Source organism: Patella vulgata, chromosome 1 (genome assembly GCF_932274485.2).
Source record: "Patella vulgata chromosome 1, xgPatVulg1.2, whole genome shotgun sequence".
NCBI lineage: Eukaryota > Metazoa > Mollusca > Gastropoda > Patellidae > Patella > Patella vulgata.
Window position 1 is genome coordinate 12105116 of NC_065879.2, and position 26550 is coordinate 12131665.

Consider the following 26550-nt stretch of genomic DNA (forward strand, 5'->3'; position numbering starts at 1 on the left):
GGATTCTCTAGAGGTCACATTTTTTTTTCCGATTTTAAAAACCGTTTAAATACATCACCATTCCGCCATAATGAAGGTTGAATTCGAATTTCGGAAAAATCGAAATGAAACTGCCCGACAAAATGGCCGCTCTTTGTATGCAAATTGTGTAGAAGTATGTGGACCCTCTAGAGGTCACAATTTTTATCCTATTTGATGAAACTTAAAACATATCTTTATATCCCAAAGATCTCAGTCTCTTTTGATATTTGTACATTTCAGGCCATAACTTTCTGCATTATTGCCCCTGAGTGTACAAAAAATTGCGTTTGTTTTTAGCTTGTTCTCTATCCATCTCTTGGAAAATGTATGGGCGTATCCTGCCTGGCAGCCGCCACTGGTTAAAGTTAAACTATTGTTTCTGTTACTTTTAGGTTATAAGCTATAGCACACGGAGTCTGAATAAGTATTCACCGATTTGGTATAATCTTAGATCTGCCTTTTTGGTGCTTGTTGTTCTCCATAATCAACACCGGTTATTTCTGGCTAATCTGCAGGTGTTCTTAATAATTAGATCTGACCGTTGTGGCTGGGCTTCCGTAAACTACCCAAACTAGAAGTGCCCTTGAAGACAACGCAAACACCGAGCCTCGTACATTTTTCGTCGATAAATTTATTTGATCGGGAGAGACAATTTTACATTTTTTACGAAACTATTCAAATAACAGAGCCGTGCCCCACAGAGTAAACAAGAAAATGGCGTCAAGCCGAAATGAACCAAGTGAACGGAGTAGTCCTCGTCTAAATGGTTTGGACAGAATCCCCAAGCCGTTTTTAATCGGCGTTGCTGGGGGAACGGCTTCTGGAAAGGTCTGTGTTTTATATTTTTATGCAATTTTTGGTTTACATTACTTATATTGTGAAGAAACAGACAATTCTCTTTTTTCACATTTTGCATTATTTTGTTTACACTTTTTTTTTTGTGTCAAACGATCACTAGTGTTCATGGAAGTGATCACATAATATTGTCACAGTCACTTCAGTAGGCTAGATCTTGAACACTGCAAAACGTTTTAACATTTATTCAATCTGAATTGTCAGATCTTTACCTGAACTAGTTTTTTTAATAGCTAGGTCTACCGACTAGTACCGTCATTTTTTTTCAAATGAAATGAAATGAAATGGGGTTTATCTAGAAATGGTTCCACTACTGATGTCTTCCGCCTTACTCCAGCCACAGTAGTATCTCGTCCTACAGAGTTCCTTTGCGCAAGTTAATTTACACATAAACTGACCCAAAACAGTACTGCACCTAACTTAACATGTAATAAATCAATTCCTATTGAAATAAAGGTGAAGCCTTACCGCATAATTATATGATTTGATGAAACCCAACTGCTACGCGAAATTTCAACTGGCTGGTGTCATGGCGGCTTGTGTGTAATACATCATTACAAGAAACATCGCTATGCAAATGTAGAACGCATAACCACAAAGAAAAACTGTTCGGTAACTATTTTAGTGGTCCAGTCTTCACTATTTGTCATAGAATTATTTATTCCAATACAAACTGTAATGATATGTGTTGACAATTGTGCGTTTGAACCTATTTGAACTTGCGTAAGGATTCTTAGACTGTATCAATTGTAACGTTAAACACACAGTTTAACGTTACAAGTATAGTAACTAGGGTTTATCCTGCTCCATCTCCGGCTGGGCTAACGAAAACGGGCATACACATCATACAGTCTGCTATGAGAGAAATTTTGCCGGACAGCGGCGGCCTACTATTATATCGAATTTCAACTGTCAAGGGATCTTTTATGTGCATGCCAGTGTGTAGGTCACGTGACCTCAGGTTTTTTTTTGTCCCATCTGAATGACTATACGTTGTCCCTTGCCAGGCCTTCTATCCTGCACCACTGACAAGGTGGAACCACGCTGGAAAATCCCTATGAACTTTCTCAGCCAATGCTGGGATCGAACCTGGGACCTCTGGCAGGTTAGCGAGCAAACGTCTTACTCACTTAGACACGAACTGGTGTAAAAAAAGACATCCATATTTGGTCAGTCATGGTTGTGACATTTTTGAAGAATATACTCACACTTGTTTACACTGAGACTGAATAATCCAGCCACTGATAGATCCCATTCACTGATATGTTGCTTCCATAGACGAGACGGGAGTCAGTAATGACAGTTACATATCGAAATCGGACAATTCGGCATGCATGTAGGCCTGTATTATAGGTAATGTCTGTCTTGAGTCAAGTGGTTTCGGTTCACTGCTTATACTTGACAAGTAGTGGGGTCCATTGTCCAACCGTATGTTCATCCCGAAATGGCCTAGATTGTGTCGAGTTGACGTTAAACACCATTTCTCTCTCTCAAACTGGCAGAAGGCGTCAATTTGTACCAGGATTGTAACCCTCAACAAATGAAAATAGCTGTGTATCCTTTATATGTTTACTTTTAATGTAATAAAATTTTATTTTAGTCATCAGTATGTGCGAAAATTATGGATCAGTTGGGTCAGGCCGGAGTGGATCACAGACAAAGACAGGTGGTTATTATCAGTCAAGATGCTTTCTATAAAAACCTCACACCGGAACAAGATGTCCGAGCTAAACGAGGAGAATTTAATTTTGATCATCCAGGTATGAGTGATTTCAGATTATAAACCTACCCAATTTTCCATTCAGTAATGGTAACCCTAATCCCTGTTTGTTGTTGTGTATACATTTGTAATTTATACACATAATTGTTGGTGACAGGTGGACTGATGTAAACCTGGAAATAAGTCACCTGTTTTGAGTTGACGACACATTAAAATAAACCCATTACATTCCATTCTTTCTATTTTTATACGCCCACATTTTCATGTGGACTTATATTGTTGCCATCCCGGTCCGCAAACATCTTGTTTGTGGACACTCTACAGGTCACAATTTTTATCCGATTTTGGCCGATCTTGAAATATATGTTTATATCCCAAAGATCTTGGTTCCTTTTGATATTGGCATGTATGAGACCATACCTTTGTGGATTATAGCCCATGATTTTACAGAAAATCATGTATTAAGCTTGTGGAACCCTCTAGAGGTCACAATTATTATTCGATTTTGATGAAACTTAAAATGTATGTTTAGTTTATAACCCAGTGATCTTGGTTCCTTTCAATACTGTCACTTGCCAGATCGTAACATCCAGGTTTATGGACCCTTATTTTTCGCCCACTGAAACTACTGCTCAAAAAACCTTCTGATATTCTATGAAATACAATTACTGCTTATACTGAGCGACGTTTCGACTAGGCTTCTCTAGTCATTATCATCGAATAGGCTTCTCTGGTCATTATTGTTTGATAATGACTAGAGAAACCTAGACAAAATGTCAGTAATAAGCAGTAATTGTATTCCATAGAATTGTAACCTGGATATTCCAGTTCAATTACTAAATGCCATTGAAACATTTTAAACCTCCTGAGTCACAGAAATGATATGCGCTCCAGGGTCCTAAATTAATTTACAATTACTTACATGACTGAACAGTATGAGGTGCTGTTAAATGGAGCAGTACTTTTGGGTACTCCAGGTGCTAAGGGGTTCAAGAATGAAGTATTAAAGATGCATTATGCAAGTGCTAAATCTGCCTATAGCAGATATTTCTTTAGTCCCGAAATGTTATAAATGTTATAAATTAGACATTAATTAACTTATCCAGACCATAATCAACTCTTGATGCCATTGTTAGCTTGCGATATTTAATGGCTTTGAAAAAGTTTTGTGATAGATGAAATAACCGTAGAAATGGATAATCAAGATGTTGTTTATTGTCATAACAACGATAGTAAAGACGATCGAGGCTACCCTAAAATTGAATCACTAATATGTAGGTTTAGAGTGAAGCAATTTGACTGAAATTTTGAGCATATTCTCTTTTCATTATCTATTTTTTAACTATTATAGCGAGAACTGTCAGCTCTTTATCTAATCTTACCTAATGCCCCTTTAATATTTTTTTTCTTGTTGTAGAGGCATTTGATTTTGATGCGATGGCACAGGCGCTGAAAGATATTGCTGCTGGTAAAATCGTTGAAATACCAGAATATGATTATGTTCACAACTGCAGGTAATTTGATTTATGTTAATGCCTGGATGCACAAAATATTTTTTGGCGCAAACAATCTGATTTGTCAGACAAAAACATTGAGTGTACATCATACCAATTTCTTGTTACAGATTTCTTGTCACAAACATTTGTTGGCGAATGCTTGTCAGTCACCAGAATATCCAATTGCTTTCAAGATTACACAGGGATGTTTATTCAAGCACCTATACAGTGATAGGTTTATTTATATATAGCAACATCCAGGGATGTGCCCAAGGATTTGCTGAGTGGTGGAAAAAATAGCTTCGGAGCGGAGCGAGGCAAAAAATGTTTTTGGAGGGGGGGGGGGCGTGGTCTTTTATAAAAATTCAACCCTTCTTGGTGTATTTTCAGAGCATCTGCTGCGTTTTGTATTTGCTTCAGTGCAAACCAAATTTCCATTTATACAGTGGACTCTGTCACATCCGATGTCCGATCACTCCGGATTGCTGTGACATCCGACATGATTTTCATGTCCCGATTTATTTCCTTATTACTTCAGCCAAAAAATTGCTGGTAAATCCGGATTTTGTATGTTCCAGATTCCGACATTAATCAGCCGTCCCGTCACATAATTTCCATTGAATCGACACCGTATAATCCGTACTTCAAACGGTGGGTGTGAAGCATCCAATTATCGGTGAGATTAAAACTCAATGGGTGTGAAGCCAGAAAAGATTAACAAGCAATCACCAATCAATTATCGGTGAGATTAAAACTCGCAAGCGCCGGTCTGTGTTGATTACTTTGATGATATTATAAATTCTTTGTTGATTATTTTACAATTTATAATCTCTTGTAAGAGTGCGCTTGGTATTTGATTTTAGTCACACATGTCAAATACCGCGACATTATATAAAAATTGCCGCGATTGAAGAATCATTATACATTATTGTATTCAAAATGTCTGAACGTCCTGCAAAGCGTGCCCGAACAGATTTGACATTAGATGTAAGCGGCAACTTATAGCAGATTTTGAGGAAGTTCCACGACCTGCGCTAAAGGAATTAGCCGTTAAGTATTCAATTGTCCGAGCTACAGTGTCAGACATATTAAAGCGTAAAGATGAATTTAAACAGAAGTTTAAATATATTGTACACATATATTGTTATTGTTAATTATTTAATGTAATAAAATTTTGAAAGTACAGAAAGGTTTATCATTTTTAAAGGGAATAGCATTCTGGTGATTCGAAGCTACAATATAAAAATACTTCCGGTTTTCGAAGTTACAGTATTTCCGGTTTTGGAGAAAGCTCGGTATTCCGACACGCTGTGTGATCCGAAATATTGTAACGATCTCGTACAATGTCGGATGTGACAGAGTCCACTGTATATTCAAATTTTTACCAAATTCACTTAATTTTCATCAATGATACAGAGACTCTGACAGGGAGTAGCAGAATTGAACTGCGACGGTACCACAGCATTCTTTTGTACCGGTACATAAAAATAAAGTTTTCAAAATTTATTTATTGTAGATATGCTAAACAAAACTAATGTAAGTGGTATTTTATATACCATTATAGTTATTATTACTTACTATAGTTTACAATATACATGTACTGCAAATTAATTTACAGTAATTAATTGTAAATTGCCCGGTGTGGGCACATCCCTGAACATGAAATGAAATGAAATGAAATGGAGTTTAACGTCCTACTGTTCTGCTCCTAACCTGGGCTAATGAAGACGGGCATACGCCATACAGTGTGCTATGAGGGAAATTTTGCCCGGACAGCGGCACTACGGCCTACTCTTATATCGAATTCCAACTGTCAAGGGATCTTTTACGTGCACGCCAATGTGTACACGGGACCTCGGTTTTTCGTCCCATCCGAACGACTAGACAGCTTTCCTTGTCAGCCCCTCCGTCCTGCATCACTGACAAGGGAGAACCACGCCGGAAAATCTGTCCCTGAACATCCTTTGAAGACTAAAACAAATAATCTCTATATAAAAGCGTGTATTTGACTTATCAGTAGATTGTATCACGTCAATGCATTTTATCAGCAATGGATTATCTGTCAGTAATGCATATTAACCAATAAATTGTCAGGAACAATCTGCCAGGCTGACAAATAATCCATTGTGTGCCCAGGTATTCAGATATGAACCATTGTTTATTTCTATCTTATTAAAGGGCAGTCCCAGATTCCACTTAATATCCAAGATAAAATCATGTTTAATTATAAGTTTGAAGGTTAAATATGAAAATGTGAAGACATAGTCTCAACAACTTGTCTGAAACTTGTGGAAGTAACTGCATTCTTTTGAATTGTACAAGTGACTTGGAAATTTAAATAGATATTTTTGAATGAAACAACTCTTATCTTAAGTATAGTCGCTATCCTTAGATACACAATTTTAACAGTTAAACATACATTATGCATGAGCTAAATCTGCCTATTGCAGGTCTTTCTTAAGGCCTGAAATGTTATGTTAACTATTTATTAAACTTTTATTAACATGACAAGACCACAATCAACTCTCGATGTCATCAGATATCTCCGATATTAAGTCGATTAGAACGGTTCAGCCATATTTTGATTTAATCTAAAAATGGTGAAGCGAGGCTAAGCTTCGAACAACCAGTGCGGGGGTTGCAATTAATGCACACATCTTGTCAAACCTTCAAAAGCTAATATCTTCGATGGAGTAATTTCAATGAAATTTTCAATAAATTAATTTTGCAGTATCTATTTTCGAACTATTATAGTAAGAATGGCCAGCTCTTTATCTAAATCTTACATAATGTATTTTTAAGGAATTAAGAAATGATGTCTCTGAATTGAAGTGATTAATTTTATAATAATGTTTTTGCAGGAAGGACAATGGTATGAAGATCTATCCTGTTGATGTTGTATTATTTGAGGGAATTCTAGTCTTTTATTTTAAAGAATTACGTGAAATGTTCCACATGAAATTATTTGTAGATACAGACCCTGATACCAGATTATCCCGGAGAGGTAAGATCATTGTTACCATAGTTACTAAATGCCTATCAAAGAAGTAATATGTAGCACCATGAGCCTTCTGTCTGACGTGGAGAGCGTCTATGGGAAACCGGTCGCCACATCCTACATACGACCCATGCATCTTTTCTTACTACATATTTCTGTAGCCTTGTGATCGTCTAGAATTTGTCTCTAGCTGTCTTTACTTCTGCTTCACGTTGTGTATTTACTTCTTCCAGTTTCTTAAGACGTTTGTCTTACCAGGAATAATAATGCATAGTTCGCTTCTACATTTTATATAGCATATAACTGAATGCAGGTATACAAGCATAATAGATAACAATACTAGTTAAAACCATTTCTCTACCCTAGCCAGCCTCGCGGCTGTCTAGGAACTCAGATGTAAGCCCTCTGGAACCTAATAGAAGTCTGACTTACAGGGTTCCCCGGTTTCTTTTAAAGGTAAATGAATATCATGCACAATAACGCGTGATCATAGCCCTGAACTTGTGTTATTAACAAAATGATGGGTTACTTTAAATCAAATGATGCAATTAGAATAATTCCACTCACGTGTAATTCTGGTGGTAAATGAGTGACATATGTTTTCGATAAAGAGCTCTTTTTTATATGTCAACTGTCAATTACAGACTAAGTTGATTTAGTGCACACTATATATGTGAATATGTTTGAAATTACTAACTTACCAAAGATATTAATTAATGAAATATAAAGGCATCTTATTTCAAGAGCAAAAATTCTAGCAATATTATTACAAAAGATGTTTGATGTATGACAACTTTGTCTACTACGATATGGCTAGGGGGGGTTGGGTGACTGAATGGTTAGCACCTGCGCACTGTATCATACGGTCTGTCATTGAGTCAACTAGCGGGGTTTCGATTCCCCGGTTGTACTTGACAAGGAGTAGGGTCGCCTGTCCAACCTTGTGGGTTTTCTCCGGGTCCTCCGGTTTCCTCCCATGTGTTAGTCCTGAAATGACCTCTCTCTCTCTCTCTCTCTCTCTCTCTCTCACTATATGGCTGATCTATCAATTTCCTTTCAGTGTTAAGAGATATAAAGGAAAGGGGAAGAACTCTAGAGAAAATTCTACATCAATACACTACTCTTGTAAAACCTGCATTTGAAGAATTCTGTCTACCTGTAAGTAAGAATTAAAATGTCATATTTCAAGGCCAACAAAAGAATTACTATAAATAATGTTTTACAGGACCATATTCATAATAACATTACATTTGCCTAATTAATAATGTGAATAATTTTATGCTTAAGGATGCATTATTCAAGAACTAAATCTGTCTATTGCAGATATTTCTTTAACCTAGTAACTCATTTTATATACCCATTTACACTAAATAGGAAATGTTTTTTATATGCCCACATTTTCATGTGGACGTATTATGCCGTCACCCCTGTCCGTCCGGATGTCCACAGTTTGTTTGTGGACACTCTACAGGTCACAATTCTTATCCGATTTTGACGAAACTTGAAATATAGGTTTATCTCCAAAAGATCTCGGTTCATTTCGATATTGGCATGTATCGGATTGAAACTTCATGGATTATGGCCCCTGTTTGTACGAAAAATCACGTTTTTAGCTTGTGGACACAATTTTTATCCGATTTTGTTGAAACTTGAAATCTAAGTTGATAATCCAAAGATCTCGGTTCCTTTCGATATTCGCGCATATCGGACCGTAACTTCCTGAATTATGGCCCCTGATTGTACCAAAAATCGTGTTTTTAGCTTGTGGACCCTCTAGAGGTCATAATTTTTATTCGATTTAAAAAACCGTTTAATTATATCACCGTTACACCCTAAGGATGGCTGAGTTCGAATTTTGTGAAAATCGGCCCGAAATTGTCAGACAAAATGGCCGCCGTCTGTTCTCAAATAGTGTAAAAATATGGTATATCAAGGTTGTGGACACTATAGAGGTCACAATTTTTATCCGATTTTGTTGAAACTTGAAATCTAAGTTGATAATCCAAAGATCTCCGTTCCTTTCGATATTCGCGCATATCGGACCGTAACTTCCTGAATTATGGCCCCTGATTGTACCAAAAATCGTGTTTTTAGCTTGTGGACCCTATAGAGGTCATAATTTTTATCCGGTTTAAAAAACCGTTTAATTATATCACCGTTACACCCTAAGGATGGCTGAGTTCGAATTTTGTGAAAATCGGCCCGAAATTGACAGACAAAATGGCCGCCGTTCGTTTTCAAATAGCGTAAAAATATGGTATATCAAGGTTGTGGACACTATAGAGGTCACAATTTTTATCCGATTTTGTTGAAACTTGAAATCTAAGTTGATAATCCAAAGATCTCGGCTCCTTTCAATATTCGCGCATATCGGACCGTAACTTCCTGAATTATGGCCCCTGATTGTACCAAAAATCGTGTTTTTAGCTTGTGGACCCTATAGAGGTCATAATTTTTATCCGATTTAAAAAAAACGTTCAATTATATCACCGTTACACCCTAAGGAAGGCTGAGTTCGAATTTCGTGAAAATCGGCCTGAAATTGACAGACAAAATGGCCGCCGTTTGTTCTCAAATAGCGTAAAAATATGGTATATCAAGGTTGTGGACACTATAGAGGTCACAATTTTTATCTGATTTTATTGAAACTTGAAATCTAAGTTGATAATCCAAAGATCTCGGTTCCTTTCGATATTCGCACATATCGGACCGTAACTTCCTGAATTATGGCCCCTGATTGTACCAAAAATCGCGTTTTTAGCTTGTGGACCCTATAGAGGTCATAATTTTTATCCGATTTAAAAAACGTATTATTATATCACCGTTACACCGTAAGGACTGCTAAGTTCGAATTTCGTGAAAATCGGCCCAAAATTGACAGACAAAATGGCCGCCGTTCGTTCTCAAATAGCGTAAAAGTACAGTATATAAAGGTGGTGGTCACTATAGAGGTCACAATTTTTATCTGATTTTGTTGAAACTTGAAATGTAAGTTTATAACCCAAAAATCTTTGTTCCTTTCGATATTCGCGCATATCGGACCGTAACTTCCTGAATTATGGCCCCTGATTGTACGAAAAATCGCGTTTTTAGCTTGTAGACCCTATAGAGGTCCTCATTTTTATCCAATTTAAAAAAATCGGCCCAAAATTGACAGACAAAATGGCTGCCGTTCTTTCTCAAATATGGTAAAGTATATCAAGGTTGTGGACCCTATAGAGGTCACAATTTTTATCCGATTTTGTTGAAACTTGAAATGTAAGTTTATAACCCAAAGATCTCGGTTCCTTTCGATATTCACGCATATCGAATTGTAATTTCCTGAATTATGGCCCTTGATTGTAGGAAAAATCACTTTCTTGTTAGCTTGTTCTCTATCCATCTCTCGAAAATGTGGGCGTATCCTGCCTGGCAGCCGCTGGTTTTATCTAGATATACTTCACACACCTTTTTTTATTGTCCCCCGCCTTTCGAAGAAAGCAGGGGACTATTAAAATGGGTTCGTCCGTCTGTCTGTCCGTCTGTCTGTTTGTCTGTCTGTCCGTCTGTCCGTCCGTCTGTCCGTCTGTCTGTCCGTCACACTTTTTGGGACACAATAACTCTCTTCCTAATTGAGCTAGAATATTCAAACTTGGTGTATGTGTTTATTAGGTCAATGCCTTGATGAAGTTCGAAGATGAGCATTATCCGCTTAGGGTAAGCAGAGATAAGCAATTTGATTGGTTGATGCTTTGGGACACGATAACTCTCTTCCTAATTGGGCTAGAATGTTCAAACTTGGTGTATGTGTTGATTAGGTCAATGCCTTGATGGAGTTCGAAGATGAGCATTTTCCGCTTAGGGTAAGCAGAGATAAGCAATTTGATTGGTTGATGCTTTGGGACACGATAACTTTTAATTGAGCTAGAATGTTCAAACTTGGTGTATGTGTTTATTAGGTCAATGCCTTGATGGAGTTCGAAGATGAGCATCTTCCGCTTAGGGTAAGCAGAGATAAGCAATTTGATTGGTTGATACTTTGGGGCACGATAACTCTCTTCCTAATTGAGCTAGAATGTTCAAACTTGGTGTATGTGTTGATTAGGTCAATGCCTTGATGGAGTTCGAAGATGAGCATTTTCCGCTTAGGGTAAGCAGAGATAAGCAATTTGATTGGTTGATGCTTTGGGACACGATAACTTTAGTTCTAATTAAGTGAGATTGATGAAACTTGGTGTATAGTTTCATTACAGTAATACCTTGACTAAGTTTGATAATGAGCATTTTCTGCTCAGGGTAAGCAGAGCGATACGCAATTTGATTGGTCGAGACTTTGGAAAACAATAACTCTCCTACTTTGATTGTTAGACTATAAGTAAAGATATACTGTTTGATTGTTCAATACTTTGTAAAAGATAATTTGTGATAAATTTATATGTGTCCTCTAATTATTTTCCTATTTTGGCGGGGGACATCAGCCTCACTGTTGGCTTGTTTTCCTAATACTTCAAAAAATGTTCAAGAATTAAATTTGCAGAAGGAAAAAAGTTAATATTGTGAGCTAATTAACCTGCATCAATGTCATCTCTCTCAGTGATTGTAGCGAAATAGCAAATATTTACTGCTGATCAGTGTGCTTCTTTAAGTGACATGGTGATGAGATACAATCAGGAAAGTCTAGTTACATGGGAGATAACTTCCTTCAGCCTTCATTGTATTGACTATAAGAATTCTACCTATAATCTATTTTGAATGCTAACTGATGTGAATATTTTTTTTTCTTCAGACCAAGAAATATGCTGATGTTATTATACCTAGAGGAGCAGATAATACAGGTAGTTTTATGGAATAGCTAATTTAGAAAAACAACTTCAGAAGAAAAAAAACGTAGTTTGCTTCCTAATTTTATATGATTCTTGCAATATGACAAGCAGTAAGCTTGCCTGTGAAACATTGTATGGTCTCAATGATTTTCTTTGTACGAGCCACGCTTCCCTGTTGAAAATACTGCTGTGGACCAAGAAAAACCTTCCGTATTTTCAAGTCTGGGCTTCGCTTGTCCGGGGTGGTACCTGTGGAGCTAACAAGACGATTCAATTTTATTGGACAGGCAACCTTACTCCTTGTCCCGTAGAATTGGGGAATCGAAACTACGCCACTTGACTCAATGACAAACCTAATGATCCAATGCTCACTCATTAAACCCCCCTTGACAGTTGAAATTTAAAACAAGGGTAGGCCTATCCTGTTGTTCTGCCATCCCACTGCTTATTATATTTCATATTCATTTTATTTCACGACATTTAAAGAATTTTTCTTTCTTTGTAGTTGCTATCGATCTGATTGTTCAACATATTCAAGAATTATTACGACCAACCAAAACTAACAAGAGAACAAGGCACAACTCTGATTCGTTCGTTGGTAGACCACACTAACCAGTGATGAAAAATATTGGTTTATTTCATGAAAGTATTATCAACTACCAATTTCCGTACTGGAAAATAGAATTTATTAGGACCTTGCTTTACCCTGCATACAGAAATTAAACATTCATAAAAGATTTATTTGGAATGGAAAAGAAAACAAGGTCCACTATATAATAAATATTTTTTGTGTACTAATAGTATTAAAAAAGACAGAGAGGCTGCTGTTCAGGCCAAATTCTCCAAATTATTTGTGGATGTAAAAGATCCCTTATAAGAAGAGGCTATTTTTCTAACAAAATTCTCATCTTGACATTGGATATGTAACCAAAATTACTGTGTTAGTCTCATAATGGACAGAATAATCTGTTAAACAGATATTTAGATCCATTCATTTCCTCATATACTTAGTATTGATCTACAACTATTTCAAAATTTAGTGGTGACATATATACTGGGACGAATATCTCAAGTCAACAATAAACCAAAGACAGAATTTAACAGAAAAAGCTTCAAAGTATTCTGTTGATTATATTGTGATTTTTACAGTAGAAAATTATGCAGTAATCATTTTTACTTTCTGATATCTTTTTGTTTTGTTTTGAACAAGGACCAAGACTGCTCATGGAAAAGATTTGAAGTTTTTTTTTTGTCGCAATCTGGTTAAAACACAGATCCTATTTCGTTTTGATTTTATAGTACAAAATTTCGTTTAACTTGTCTCTACTACACTTGGATCTGGAAGAGTTGTTATTTAACTCGTGTTCTGAATGGTGTCAGGGATAAGCCAATGAAACAGTCTGTTACGGCGAGCTTTAGGCATGTTTTGCACAGAACTGTGGGTAATCCACTAGTAACATCAATGCTGATTGGTTAATCAAATGTCTGACATCATAGGGTCATAAGTCAGTCTTTTGACCCCTGACATGACCTATCGCTATAACTTGTCAGATCTTCATGTAGTGTAGGCCATCGAAAGTATAAAAAACCGAAACGAAGTATAGATCTGTATTTTAATCAGATTGTTTTTGTCGGTAGCACATATTTTTCTGTTCTTGTTTTAAATGCCCTCTATTTTTATTGTCTCCTTGTTAAGTAAACCATCAATGTATTGTGTTCATTTCTGTAATTGAAACACCCCTGTTACGGACGGAAAAATGAGCTGCCCTAGAAAGTTATTGCACATTTTATTTTATATTTCAATGTTAAACCAAAGCTGCGAAATTGTCAGACTACGATTTTAAACACGTCATGTAAATAGTGTTTTTATAGACTGTTCATATTAGTGTGTATCGGGTTTTTAGGGAAAATTGTTGTTTTTTTCACATTTATGTATTATTAAAACTATATTTCTGGAAACCCGACCCATTGTCTCTTGGTCTCAGACAGCATGAAATTTTCTTTTTAATTCAGACTTATGATGTAAAAATCTATTCCCAGTAAAATATTACTCTTTCTCTTTCTTTGATCGAATTCATAAAACAAGTATATTCCAGACATTTGTTAAGAATTACCTCGTATAAATGCACGTATACACTAGATCCAAGATAATCCGTTAACCTCGATGTCGGTATAGCAAGGGTAAAATACAAAATACTCCCTTTTCATCAGTGTGTTCAGCATGGCATCCACTTTAAAACTATGACTATACCGCACATAAGCTTGGCAAATTAATTTATTGACATCATTAGAATGTTTAAATCAATCTAAACAGCAGATTTGGTTATTAAAAATAGTCTTATCTATAATATAACTAATATCTCTTATGTATAAAGGCAATAGGAGAAAAATATTTGTTTTATCCTATGAATGTTTTATCCTATTTGCGGTTAGACTTCTTCCAATCTAGGTCGACTGGCTTGTCCGGCATATATGGACAAAACTGAATCGGGACGAGAGACAATGGGCTTTCCCAGAATTCCTGTGTATATGCATGTATATACTTGAAGTGTGTTTTAATCTTGTGTCATAAATAATTCAGATGTTTCTCGGAGAAAACAAAATTGGTTTTAACAGCCACTCAACACAAACTGGGTTATTTTGGGACTTACATATTGTTTAATTTTATTTCGCGTAGGGTGATTTGTGGGCAAGGAGCAAACCCATGAGGTTAGGCATGCCATCCTACTCTTTGTCATGTAAAAGTGTGGGATCGGAACCACGTCACCTGACTCAATGACAGACATTATGAGCTAAAGTGCACGTGTTAACTCATTCTGCCAAACAATCCCCAAAATGTTACTCAGTGTTTACCTTTGGGTACAGTGGGTGCTCAGAGGCATATATTTTACCCATAACCTCCGTCATGTTTCGAAACCTGGAACTCACTAGTCAAAGTCGGACAAGGAAAATGTGCCTGGTTGTTCGGATCGAATGAAAAATAAAACTGATTGTACAAGCAACCATAGTAATTGATGAAAGTTTCCATATGATAGTCTCAAATGACAAGATGTTAAAACCTAACCCATTCCATACTCTTGTGTTTCTCAGTGAAATCAAGTTTAACTCATGACTTGGATGAACAGAGAACATAAAGCTAGACCAATTTTATACCAAAGCACCAGCGCTTTCTTAATTGTATGTGATAAGAAATAAGGTCGCCTTTTTAACCTTGTGGGTTTTGTCTGGGTTTCCTCCCACTGCTAAAGACCCCTACACGCAAGTGAGTCATTGAAATAAAATTGAACCATATGTTAGTCCCGATTTAAGGTCTGTCATTCAGTCAAATGGTGTCATTTCGATTCCCCGCTTGTATGTTTTCTCCGGACCCTCCAGTTTCCTCCCACTGCTAAAGACCCCTGCACTCAAGCAAATTATTGAAATAAAATTGAACCATGTTAGTTCCAAGGTGACCAAGTTTGCGTGGAGTAGACATTAAACAATATTTCTGTCTCTCTCTCTCGTTTTCTTAATAAAGTCAAGATATATTGATAACATATCATTTTATAGATGATTTATAATGGTTTATTTCTAGATTTTCATGAAATTACTGTAAATATCTTGTCAGCTTTCACAGTAGATAATTAAGGTTGAGTAACATCTGAATTTAAATGAAATGTTTTATATACTTTTTAGTTTGGATTTACAAAAACAAAATAATTCATAATTAATTAATTAAATAGATTGTATATAGTTTTGCATAGTTTTATAAATTCATGTAGATCATGTGAAATTTCAAGTTTTAGTCCGATTTACTTACCAAATCAGGTTTAATTTTAGTGTTACTTTTAGTACCGGTATGTGTTATGTTGAAATGTGAAGCTTTTCTTACATTTGCTATGGTATATTGTTTAATACTAAATGTCCTTACTTTTGCTATGATATGTTGAAATGCAAAATGTTCTTACTTTTGCTAAAGTATGTTGAAATGCAAAATGTTCTTACTTTTGCTAAAGTAAGTTGAAATGTGAAGCAATCTTACTTTTGCTTTAGTATGTTGAAATGTGAAACTGTTCTTACTTTTGCTAAAATATGTTGATATGTGAAGCAATCTTACTTTTGCTATGGTATGTTGAAATGTGAAGCAATCTTACTTTAGCTAAAGTAAGTTGAAATGTGAAGCAATCTTACTTTTGCTTTGGTATGTTGAAATGTGAAATGTTCTTACTTTTTGCTAAAGTGTTTTTAAATGTGAACAGTTCTTACTTCAGCTAAAGTATGTTGAAATGTGAAGCATTGTTACTTTTGCTATATTGAAATGTGAAATGTTCTTACTTTTACCAAGGTTGTATTTTGTAGTAAGATGAAGACAACTGGTAATGTTGAACATATGGACTATTAGACTATAATTATTCTTGTCAAAAAAAATAAATCATATGTAAATACATGTATAAAATTAGACAGGCCTTTTTTAATATATTTTTTAAAGAAACATTGTTAGGATTCTCCTGACCAGGCTTCTTGTTTCAGTCATATTTTCTAGCCTTGACTGACGGTCAGTGAAATTAGACAGACAGGAGAATTTGACAGTCACTCAGTTTACATACCATAGTTAATGTAGGTTTTCTTGTGTAAAGATGCTTATTAATGTATATAAAATTGTTCAGCCTGATACTTATTTAATATACTCAGTTAATTAATGAGTTAGGGTGTTTTACCCAATACGGACCAAACACCTCCAAATACTACTTCATAATTGTGAAAAACTGCTTCAATTACCGGTAACACAAGTGAGTTAGTTCACAGTTCACTGTATGCCTTTTTCTAATTGCTAGGAATATTGATATTGATATTACCGGCAGCACAAGTTTCCCATGCACCTGTTTCTAATTCCTAGGAATAAACTCATTGATATTGATATTACCGGTAACACAAGTTAGATAATTCACAGTTTCCCCATATACACCTGTTTCTAATTCCTAGAATAAACTCATTGATATTGATATTACCGGTAACACAAGTGAGTTAAATTCACAGTTTCCCATGCACCTGTTTCTAAGTCCTAGGAATAAACTCATTGATATTGATATTACCAGTAACACAAGTGAGTTAATTCACAGTTTCCCATGCACCTGTTTCTAAGTCCTAGGAATAAACTCATTGATATTGATATTACCGGTAACACAAGTGAGTTAAATTCAGTTTCCCATGCACCTGTTTCTAAGTCCTAGGAATAAACTCATTGATATTGATATTACCGGTAACACAAGTGAGTTAAATCACAGTTTCCCATGCACCTGTTTCTAAGTCCTAGGAATAAACTCATTGATATTGATATTACCGGTAACACAAGTGAGTTAAATTCACAGTTTCCCACGCACCTGTTTGTAATTCCTGGAAATAAACTCATTGATATTGAAATGATTTATGTATTCTGTCTGTTTGAAATCATAATCAGGTAGTATGTTGTGGTAATGGGTAGTGCAATGATAGTCATGCATTTGTACTGCTCTTGAGTGTTCCAGCTGATAACCTGCTCCAGGGCAATCAGGTATTATTATGTATTATTAGGTAGTATTGGGTAAATTATCCAGCGAAACTGTATGTTATTTCTTTTTAATTTGTTTGGAGGACTTTTTGGGCATTTCAAATTTTATTTATTGTTTTAAAGAAATATAGGTCCTATAAGCCATGCATTGTTAATGTAAATATGTTGTTACTTGTATTATAGGAGCTAAGCCTCTTTGATTTAGGACAAAATAAAGTATCTATTGGGACAAATCTGATATGTTATTTTGATTAGGGATTGGACAAGTTCTTTAAAGGTCACCGTAAAAGCTTCATAGATTTTTTAAATAATGCAAGGAATTATGTCAACATAGCATGATCCCGAATGTCAATGTCTCCTGCCACAGATAAATTTCAACAGGTAGATTTCTGCTGTTCTCTGTGAGTAGTCATAACTTTCCACCAATAAACAATCTGTGACGTCATTTTAATCCTTCTGCTCATATTCTTGTCTATATTTCTATAAGCAGGACTAAAATGAGGTCACGGCTTGTGTATGGGCGAAAAAAGTTACGACTACTCACGGAGAATGACAGAAATCGCTAACGCTGAAATTTACCTGTGGCAGGTAACATTGACATTTGGGATCGTGTTATCTTTATGGAAAGGATATGTTGACATAATTACTTGCATTATTTGAAAAGAATTATGAAGCTTTTCCGATGACCTTTAATGTTTTGTTTTGAAAGATTAAGCAGAAGTCATTTTTAGTTTTATTTTTGGCTTAAGCCTGGGACATGTGAGCGTATTTTTTCGCCTGAATGTGCCGATTAAAATTCACCAGCAATTTTTTTACAAACGAGCACACGTAGCGATTATCTAGAGAGTGTAAACCACTCTGTGAGTGAATTACATCGATCATGTGACTTAAGTGGAAGGCAATTTGAGCTCATGTCATATCAATGATTTCATATCAATAGTTTGCTTGACAGTATATGCTGCATTTTCGGCTGTAAAATTTTTGGTTGAAAATATATAATATGCTAGATACGGGCGATCAATCGGGCGAATAAGTTTTGGCATATACTTTAAATTGCTGTTTTGAAAAGGCTCCAAACATTGAATGACCCCCAAGGTTTAAATCCAGCTCTGCATAGAAACGAACCTAACCTTGGTTGCATTTCAATATTGGCTTTGTAGACTTACAATTTTGAATGAAGACGTATTATGATCCTGCAAGCCAACACATAACATTCAATGGTATCAACAATAACTTTTTTTTTGACCCAAATCAAAGAGGGCTAACCATATTAAGAAATCCAGTTTTAGATTTAATCCTTTAGTGGCATTATCTTGACCTTTCACATTGGTCATCTATTACCCTATGTACCATTGATAAGGATACTAGTAGCCAGCTCCATGGTTCCCGTTTCATTCATATTTGTCGGTCTTCACTGATTGGTTGTGAAATTGACGTGTTTATATGACATCAATTTAAAGATTTCTAAAAATTTAACCCGAAAACAATGAATACAATTAAATTTATACTTTTTAGGTGTCAAAACACTTAAAAAATATCTTTATATATTGAAAAATGCTTTAATAGTTTATATCAGTATTAGTTCTTAACTCTTTTTACACTTTACTACACTTACCAGTAACTCTTTGTACACTTCACTCTTTTCTACACTGATCACGTTTCTACACTTAACTCTCTCACTTAACTCGTTTCTACACTTAACTCTTTAACTTAACTCGTTTCTACACTTAACTCATTTCTACACTTAACTGTTTTCTACACATTTCTAAACTTAACTCTTTTCTACACTTAACTCTTTCCTACACTTTCTACATTTAACTCTTTTCTACACTTAACTCACTCTTTTTCTACACTTAACTACTTTCTAAACTTAAATATTTTATGCATTTAACTCTATTACACTTAGGTCATTTCTGCACTTAACTAGTTAACTCTTTTTACATTTCTGCACTTTAACTTATTTCTATACTTAACTCATTTTAGCCCTTAACTCGTTTCTACCCTTTACTCAATTTTACTTGTTTCTGAACTAAATTTAAGTAATTTTTTGTGTTTAGACTGATATTTCTTTAAAAGAGAATCAAATATCGCAATATTTCTAGTTTGCAAGGAATTAATAATTCCTCAAATGACAATTAGAGACTTTAAATGAGACCTACATTTGTGAGTCAGTTGGGTAAAAGAAACAAAGGTTTATGGGACTCTCTGGGTATTCTTTTATATTTTATTACATTCTATTTTATAGATTTTATGTCAATCGGGTGTGTGTAAAGCAAAGTAATTTGTAATGAAATACTTAATAGGGGATCATATAAAATATGTTAAGAATGCTGCCTTTCACATATTCTAGCTCTTTTCCAGTGAAAAGGCAGAATTCTTAAAAAAAATTTAGTTTAAGTTTGCTTAAATAAGGACCCAGATTATTAAAGAATGACACATTTTCTAATTTCGAAAGATTTATAATTTGAAAACATGTTGAAATTTAAAAGTAGAGTGAATTTGACCTCAAATCTTATGTATAATTTCATTTCTAAAATGTGAATTATTTTTCATTTATCCTTTTTAAATCCTTAATATGTATTTGGTTGTGTTACTCTTCTTTTTGTTATTTTATTTTTTGGTATTTTAAAAATTTAAAAATCATTAAATTAATAAGAATTTTATATAGACTTTTTGAAACCCATTACTGTGTGAGAAGTCTCTTCCCCTTGACAAAGCTCTGTAATCTTCATAAACAGCAATTTTAAATGTTTGTAAATGTCGAAATATGATTATTTCATCTTTGTTACTGTCGGAACAAACCCGTATGAAGACAGCTGTAGAAAAGTACATGTAACTTGGTATGTGTTAATTCCATTAGCAATGTGGGTGATAAGGGAAGTGTCTATAGCGAATTTGGGTCAGAATTTCATGAGATGCCATTTTTGTATTACTAAATCCCTTGACAGTTGCATTTTGAAGAGTATTGGGAAAGTGAAGTAGTGTAGAGCATAAAGTTCAATAAACTGCCGTTTCTAGAAAATTAACCATAGAAATTAGTAAATATCATTACTTTAATCCAATTAAGTGAGGGGGGTTGGATGGCTGAATGGTTAGCGCCTGAGCGTTCCATCATAAGGTCTGTCACTGAGTCAACTGGCATGGTTTCGATTCCCTGGTTGTACGTGACAAGGAGTAGGATCGCCTGTCCAACCTGGTGGTTTTTCTCTGGGTCCTCCGGTTTCCTCCCACTGCAAAAGACCCCTACGCGCAGGCGAATTATTGAAATAAAATTGAACTATTTGTAGTCCCGAAGACCTAGTTTGTGTTGAGTGGACATTTCTCTCTCTCTAATAAAGTGATGTTGAGGTGACTTCATCTTTTGATGTTGCTATGTACCATTATTACTTGTTACATGGACGGGAAATCTTCTTTCCTTCTTTTCATTGAATAAGCAGATTGTTTTCCCTCTAGTAGATTGGGTGGAGCTTAACCGTGCAATTACTAGACATGTTCAATGTTATTGCACTCTTTTGCTGGTTTACACTAGTTTTAGTAGAAATCATATAGAGAAGTGGGTTGGGTTTTCTGTGCAATAACAACAAGCATGTTGAGCAGGTGTCAATGTTACAAGTCATTTATAGCAAGCTTCATTCGTTAACAGGTTTAACATCTCGACCTACGGTCTCGATGTTTCAACTGTTAACTCATAAAAGCTGTGCTATAAATATAACTTAATGTCTCGCTATCCTCCATTTAACTCCTGTCCTTGCTTATTCCTTCTTTCCTTAACAAGAGATGAACCAATGGACCTCTTTTTTAGCTGCCAAGTTGCAGTATGTCTGTTGTAAATTGCTGAGTACACCCACCCTTCCCCTAGTCTAACTAGACCCCTTTCTATCAAGTGTTGTGCTTACAAGACTTTAAACTCCCTTACATTGTACGTTTTTTGTGTGAAGGTGCGGGGTTGTTACAAGTCTCTGTAACACATCTAACCTCTTTGACAGGGTTCTTTAGTATCCAAGTGAATTATTGAACACATTGTAATGCAAATGAAATGGGGTTTAACATCCTACTGTTCTGTACCGACTGGACTAATGAAGACAGGCATACACCATACAGTGTGCTATAAGGGACATTTTGCCTGGACAGCGGCACTACAGCCTACTGTTATTTCAAATTCCAACTCTGTTTTTCAACCCATCCGATTGACTATACATTGTCCCTTGCCAGGCCTTTCATCCTACTCTTAACTTTCTCAGCAATCGGGACATCCAGGTTAGCGAACCAACATTTCCTTTTTAACCCCCTTCAGATGCCATACTTGAAAAATCCTGACAGTTGTTTACAAATTTATAAACAGATGCCAACCATAAAAAAAAACCCTTAAATATACTGAATAACACATTTATCACGTATATAATTCAACTACAATTTTCTAAACAAATAAAAAAGAATGAAATGTTTGTCCCGTAAATAATTCAAATACAATCTTCTAAACAAATTTTCAACTAAAAAAAAAAAAAGAAAAAAGAGAATAAAATGTTTATCACAATTAATTAACTCCACTACAATTTTCTAAACTAATAAAAAAGCAACCTGCACATACTGAGGTTGTATTGTATTTTCTAAACAAAATACCACAACATCAATAAGGATTTCATTCCAGATTAATTTTTAACAAAACTAAAAACAAAAATCATACCCGAATATAATGTATGGAATATTAGAAGTAAAAACAAAATCGAAATGCAACTGTATGTATTATGGAGAGGATATCACTCTCGAACAATTACGATCACAGATTTCCATTTTGTTGAAAAATCTGAGGAAAGTTTTTTTAAACAAAGATCAAACATGTTTCATCAATAATTTTCAACAATTTGATCCACAGTTGATTCATCAAGAAAACTTAAACATTTCAAGAAATCAGCCATTTCATTGGCTAAGAGCTATGAACAATCAGTTTAAATTTTCATTAATGGGACTTGAGAAAAATGGCAAGTATAAAATTCAAAATATTTTCAATTTTGTTTACATCTTCCATTTTTTTTAATGAAAGAAATCACATATGCTTTCTATGCTTAAATATAAATCGGTTGAATTGAGCAAAATATCCCAATAAAACTAGGGCCTGTATCACCAAATTTGAATTGAGATAAAATCCAAATTTTAGTAATTTGATTGGATAATATTAGATTAATTTTAGTGCTTAGCCAATCAAAATTGAAATATCTACTGGTACTAAAATTTGGATTTTATCTTTAGTTAAGATTTCGAGAAACAGGGCCCTGTAATTGTGCCATTTATTTTTTGTTTAAGAAATATGATTTTAGCAACTGGAACTATGCATTTAAAATCAAGTAAAATACAGGATCTACAGAAAAACATACATTGTCTATACTGTAATATAAATAGGTTAGCTAATTAAGCAAGTACCATTTATTTTTGTTTAAAATCATATAGATTTAGCAACTGCAAGCATAAATACATAAGATTATCTAAAATACATATACACTTCTATGCATTAATATAAATGGGTTGACCATTTTGTGAATTATGCTAAATATTTCAATAAAATGTACCATTTATGTTTGTTGTTTAAAAATATAATTTTCCAGATTGGAAGCACCCATTTAAGTTTATCTAAAATACATAAACAATTCTTAAGCCTAGCTTATGTCGCCCTATGATGCAACGAGACTGAGAGCTTATGTCGCAATGACTGGACTGGATGCAACCACAAGCAATCAGTTGACCATAGTCGTAAGATCAGTTGCGGAATTGGAGCCACAACTGATCACATGACTGTCATGTAATAATCTTCAAAATGGCTATGGCCATGCTGAAAGAGATTGAGTTCCACATCATGCACTATTATTGCTGAAAAAAAAAGGCTGAGGCTTGTCCTACTTTTCATTTATCCGTATGTTGCGTGGTATTGGCCTGTTTTTTTCTTAGACAAATGGGTTTTTAAGCTAATCAAATTAGTAATGCCTGAGAAAAAAAACAATCAAATACCGCACACTGTTTACAACATAGATTAGTGGTAACCTGACCCGAGTCTATTGTACTAACATATAATGAGGGGCGTTTCTGCCACAACTTCGTCTGCCTTATTCCACTTGTCTGCCATGTTTGTTTCTTTTCCCTGTTGTACCATTTGACTAAATAACTGATTGTTATTGCCTACCTCAGCGAGTCGCTGATTCAAGGTAGACGGAGGGGCGTTAATGTAGATTGCGACTAGGGAAAACTATTTGTCTCTAGTCGTAGAATATGTGTGCCTCAGAGCAACTGGTCGCCGTCCAACGTAGACCAGTTGTAAGAGCACTCAGGTCGCCCAGGTAGTTACGATAGACCAGTTCCACTTGATCGCAACCAGTCGCCGATTTCAAGTTGCCGTCAGTTAAATCGGGCCGTTGGGCGACATAAGCTAGGCTTAAACTGTCATATAAATGGGTTTAGTCATAGCCATTTTCTGAATTGAGCTAATTATTTTAATAAATGTACCATTATCTAAAATAGATATACAATTCTAAAATGTATCATTATCTAAAATACATATACAATTCTAAAATGTACCATTATCTAAAATACATATACAATTCTAAACTGTTATATAAATGGGTTAGCCATTTTGTGAATTGAGCTAAATATTGTAATAAATGTACCATTATATTTTCTTAATAAAATATAAATTTGGCTGCTGGAACTATATACATCTAAAAGACATGAATGTATGAAAAAATATACACGTAACAACAAAACAGCATGCTACAATAACACCTTGGAAAAATCCGTATGAGAACCAGTCTTGTTTTTTTTTATGCCGACTAATTTTCATATTGTGGAAAATCCAAAGTGACGATTTGTACTAAATAAATAGATGTTTCTTATCGTATCTTTGGTTTAAAATATATAGGGCAAGGCTACTACACCAATTTGAACTTTTACTCTTTAGGAACATCTAGAAAAATATTGTTTCGTCTTTTTAAAAAAACAAAAAACAAAAGAAATACTTGGTCGCTCTTTTGAAATGCTTTTAGTTTAAAATTTAAGTTTTGAAATTTTAAACAGAAATTTTTTCTTTGGGAGTCAAGTTGCTATTTATGTGTCAAGACACCGTAGAACTTAAAATTCAACTGCTTTGGCCTCAAGTAAGCATATAAAACATAACACATATTATTATATTGCTATGAAATCATTAATATAAATAAATTCATTTAAAATTTAATATAAATTGACTTACATGTGTTAAATATTTCACATTTTATGTTTATTTTTAATGTTCAAATACGATAATACCGATAATACCGTGGACGACACGTCATATCAAAAATTGGAACCTGTCAATTGATGCACAATTTTCAAAGGAACAAACAAGCCAAATTTAATTTGCTTTTAGTGTAAAAGTATAATAATATTAAATGGACCAGGAACCGTGCAAGATACCATCTTGAAATTGTGAAATCATATCAAAAATCAAAATCCATCAGTCCATGCACAATTTTCAAAGGTACAAGAATGCCAAATTTAAATCATGTCGATTGTAATCTAATTTACAGAGCCTTAGTATTTTTTGAAGAGCGTCACCCTTCAAGAAAAACAACAACAACATGATGACTAATGCTTGGAGATCAGTTACTTGTCCATAATGAATATCAATCGACATGTAATTTGTGCTAAAATTATTTTACGTTAAGTTTACATTTTTTAAAATTTGTAGTGATATTACATTAATTGATGGTTAAAAATAAATATAAAGATACTTGTTACATATGCTAAAAATATTTTACATTAAAGCTTTTGTATTTTCATAGTTTTGAAATGACTTAAAATTAATTGTTAGTGCATGAACTAATTAGAAAAAAAAACACAATTCAAATAAAAAAAGTATCACATCATACATGCATTAAAAACTATTATACAAATTGGTTCACGTCAATTAATAAAAGCTGAGAAATATGTGAAAAGCATATTAAAATACTATTATACAAATAGATCAATTCAATTAATAAAAACTAGGAAAAATGTGAAAAGTATATTAAAATACTATTATACAAATTGATTCAATTTAATTAAAAAAGAAAACCTGGAAAATACTTAAACAGTATATAAAAATTATAGTCATGACAAAACTTTATAATCACAGGTCGGTAGTCACTTTTATAGTTGTAACTTTATCCTTTTAAGAGATTTTATGCTAAAACTATTTCCAATTTAACGATCTTCTAAAGACAGTAAGTTTATTTACTGTTGTATTAAATGTTTAAAATGTATAAAAGAATCGTTCGGGATCTTAAATTTAACCTGAAAGTAGGGTAAATTAATCTTTTAAAAATACTTGAAGTCAAATCCCTGTAAACAGTTATAAAAATGCTGCCTAATTTCTCCTCTTTCGTTTAAAGATGACATTTTCTAGCCCCATCATAGGTGATTCAAACATCAATGATAGAACAAACGCCAACATATAAGCTGCTACCAAATGTGCAAAAAAGTAATAAACCTGAAAAGAAAAAGGAATAATAAATTAAAAACATGTTGCAATGACTCTTATCATACAACTTACACCTACCCACAGCCATCTTAAGTTGATACAACCACGCTCAGCCATCTAGAGTTGATACAACTACCCATTGTCCACTAGAGTTGATAAACTATCCATAGTCATCTAGAGTTGATACAACTACCCTCAGCCATCTAGAGTTGATACAACTACCCACAGCCATCTAGAGTTGATACATCTACCCACAGCCATATAGAGTTGATACAACTACCCACACGCATCTAGAGTTAATACAACTACCCGCAATCATCTAGAGTTGATACAACTACCCACAGTCATCTAGAGTTGATACAACTACCCGTAGCCATCTAGAGTTGATACAAATACCCTCAGCCATCTAGAGTTGATACAACTACCCGCAGCCATCTAAAGTTGATACAACTACCCATTGTCCACTAGAGATGACAGAACTACCCACACTCAACTAGAGTTGATACAACTACCCACAGCCAACTTGTGTTGATACAACTACCCACAGTCATCTAGAGTTAATGCAACAACCAACATGGGGTTTAACATCCACTCAACACAACTAGGTCATTTCTGAATTAACACGCGATTCAATTTTATTCTGATAATTCAC

At 34.6% G+C, this 26550-nt stretch overlaps 2 protein-coding genes across 3 annotated transcripts in view; one reads left to right on the forward strand and one right to left on the reverse strand.

Annotated features, from left to right (window-relative positions):
• Positions 1–532: 532 nt before the first annotated feature.
• LOC126808669 (uridine-cytidine kinase 2) lies at positions 533–16576 on the forward strand. The gene is made up of 7 exons (XM_050533593.2): positions 533–849; positions 2477–2636; positions 4014–4110; positions 6954–7096; positions 8151–8248; positions 11856–11904; positions 12398–16576. The coding sequence occupies exons 1-7, from the start codon at positions 736–738 to the stop codon at positions 12502–12504; spliced, it is 768 nt and encodes a 255-aa protein (XP_050389550.1). The 5' UTR covers positions 533–735; the 3' UTR covers positions 12505–16576.
• Positions 16577–21791: 5215 nt separating this feature from the next.
• Positions 21792–26550, reverse strand: part of LOC126808631 (nose resistant to fluoxetine protein 6) — a 30774-nt gene continuing 26015 nt past the window's right edge. For both annotated transcript variants that reach the window (XM_050533520.2, XM_050533519.2), the window contains exon 15: positions 21792–25907. In XM_050533520.2, coding sequence (XP_050389477.1) covers positions 25785–25907 — 123 coding nt within the window. In that variant the 3' untranslated portion in view covers positions 21792–25784. The remainder of the gene's footprint in view (positions 25908–26550) is intronic.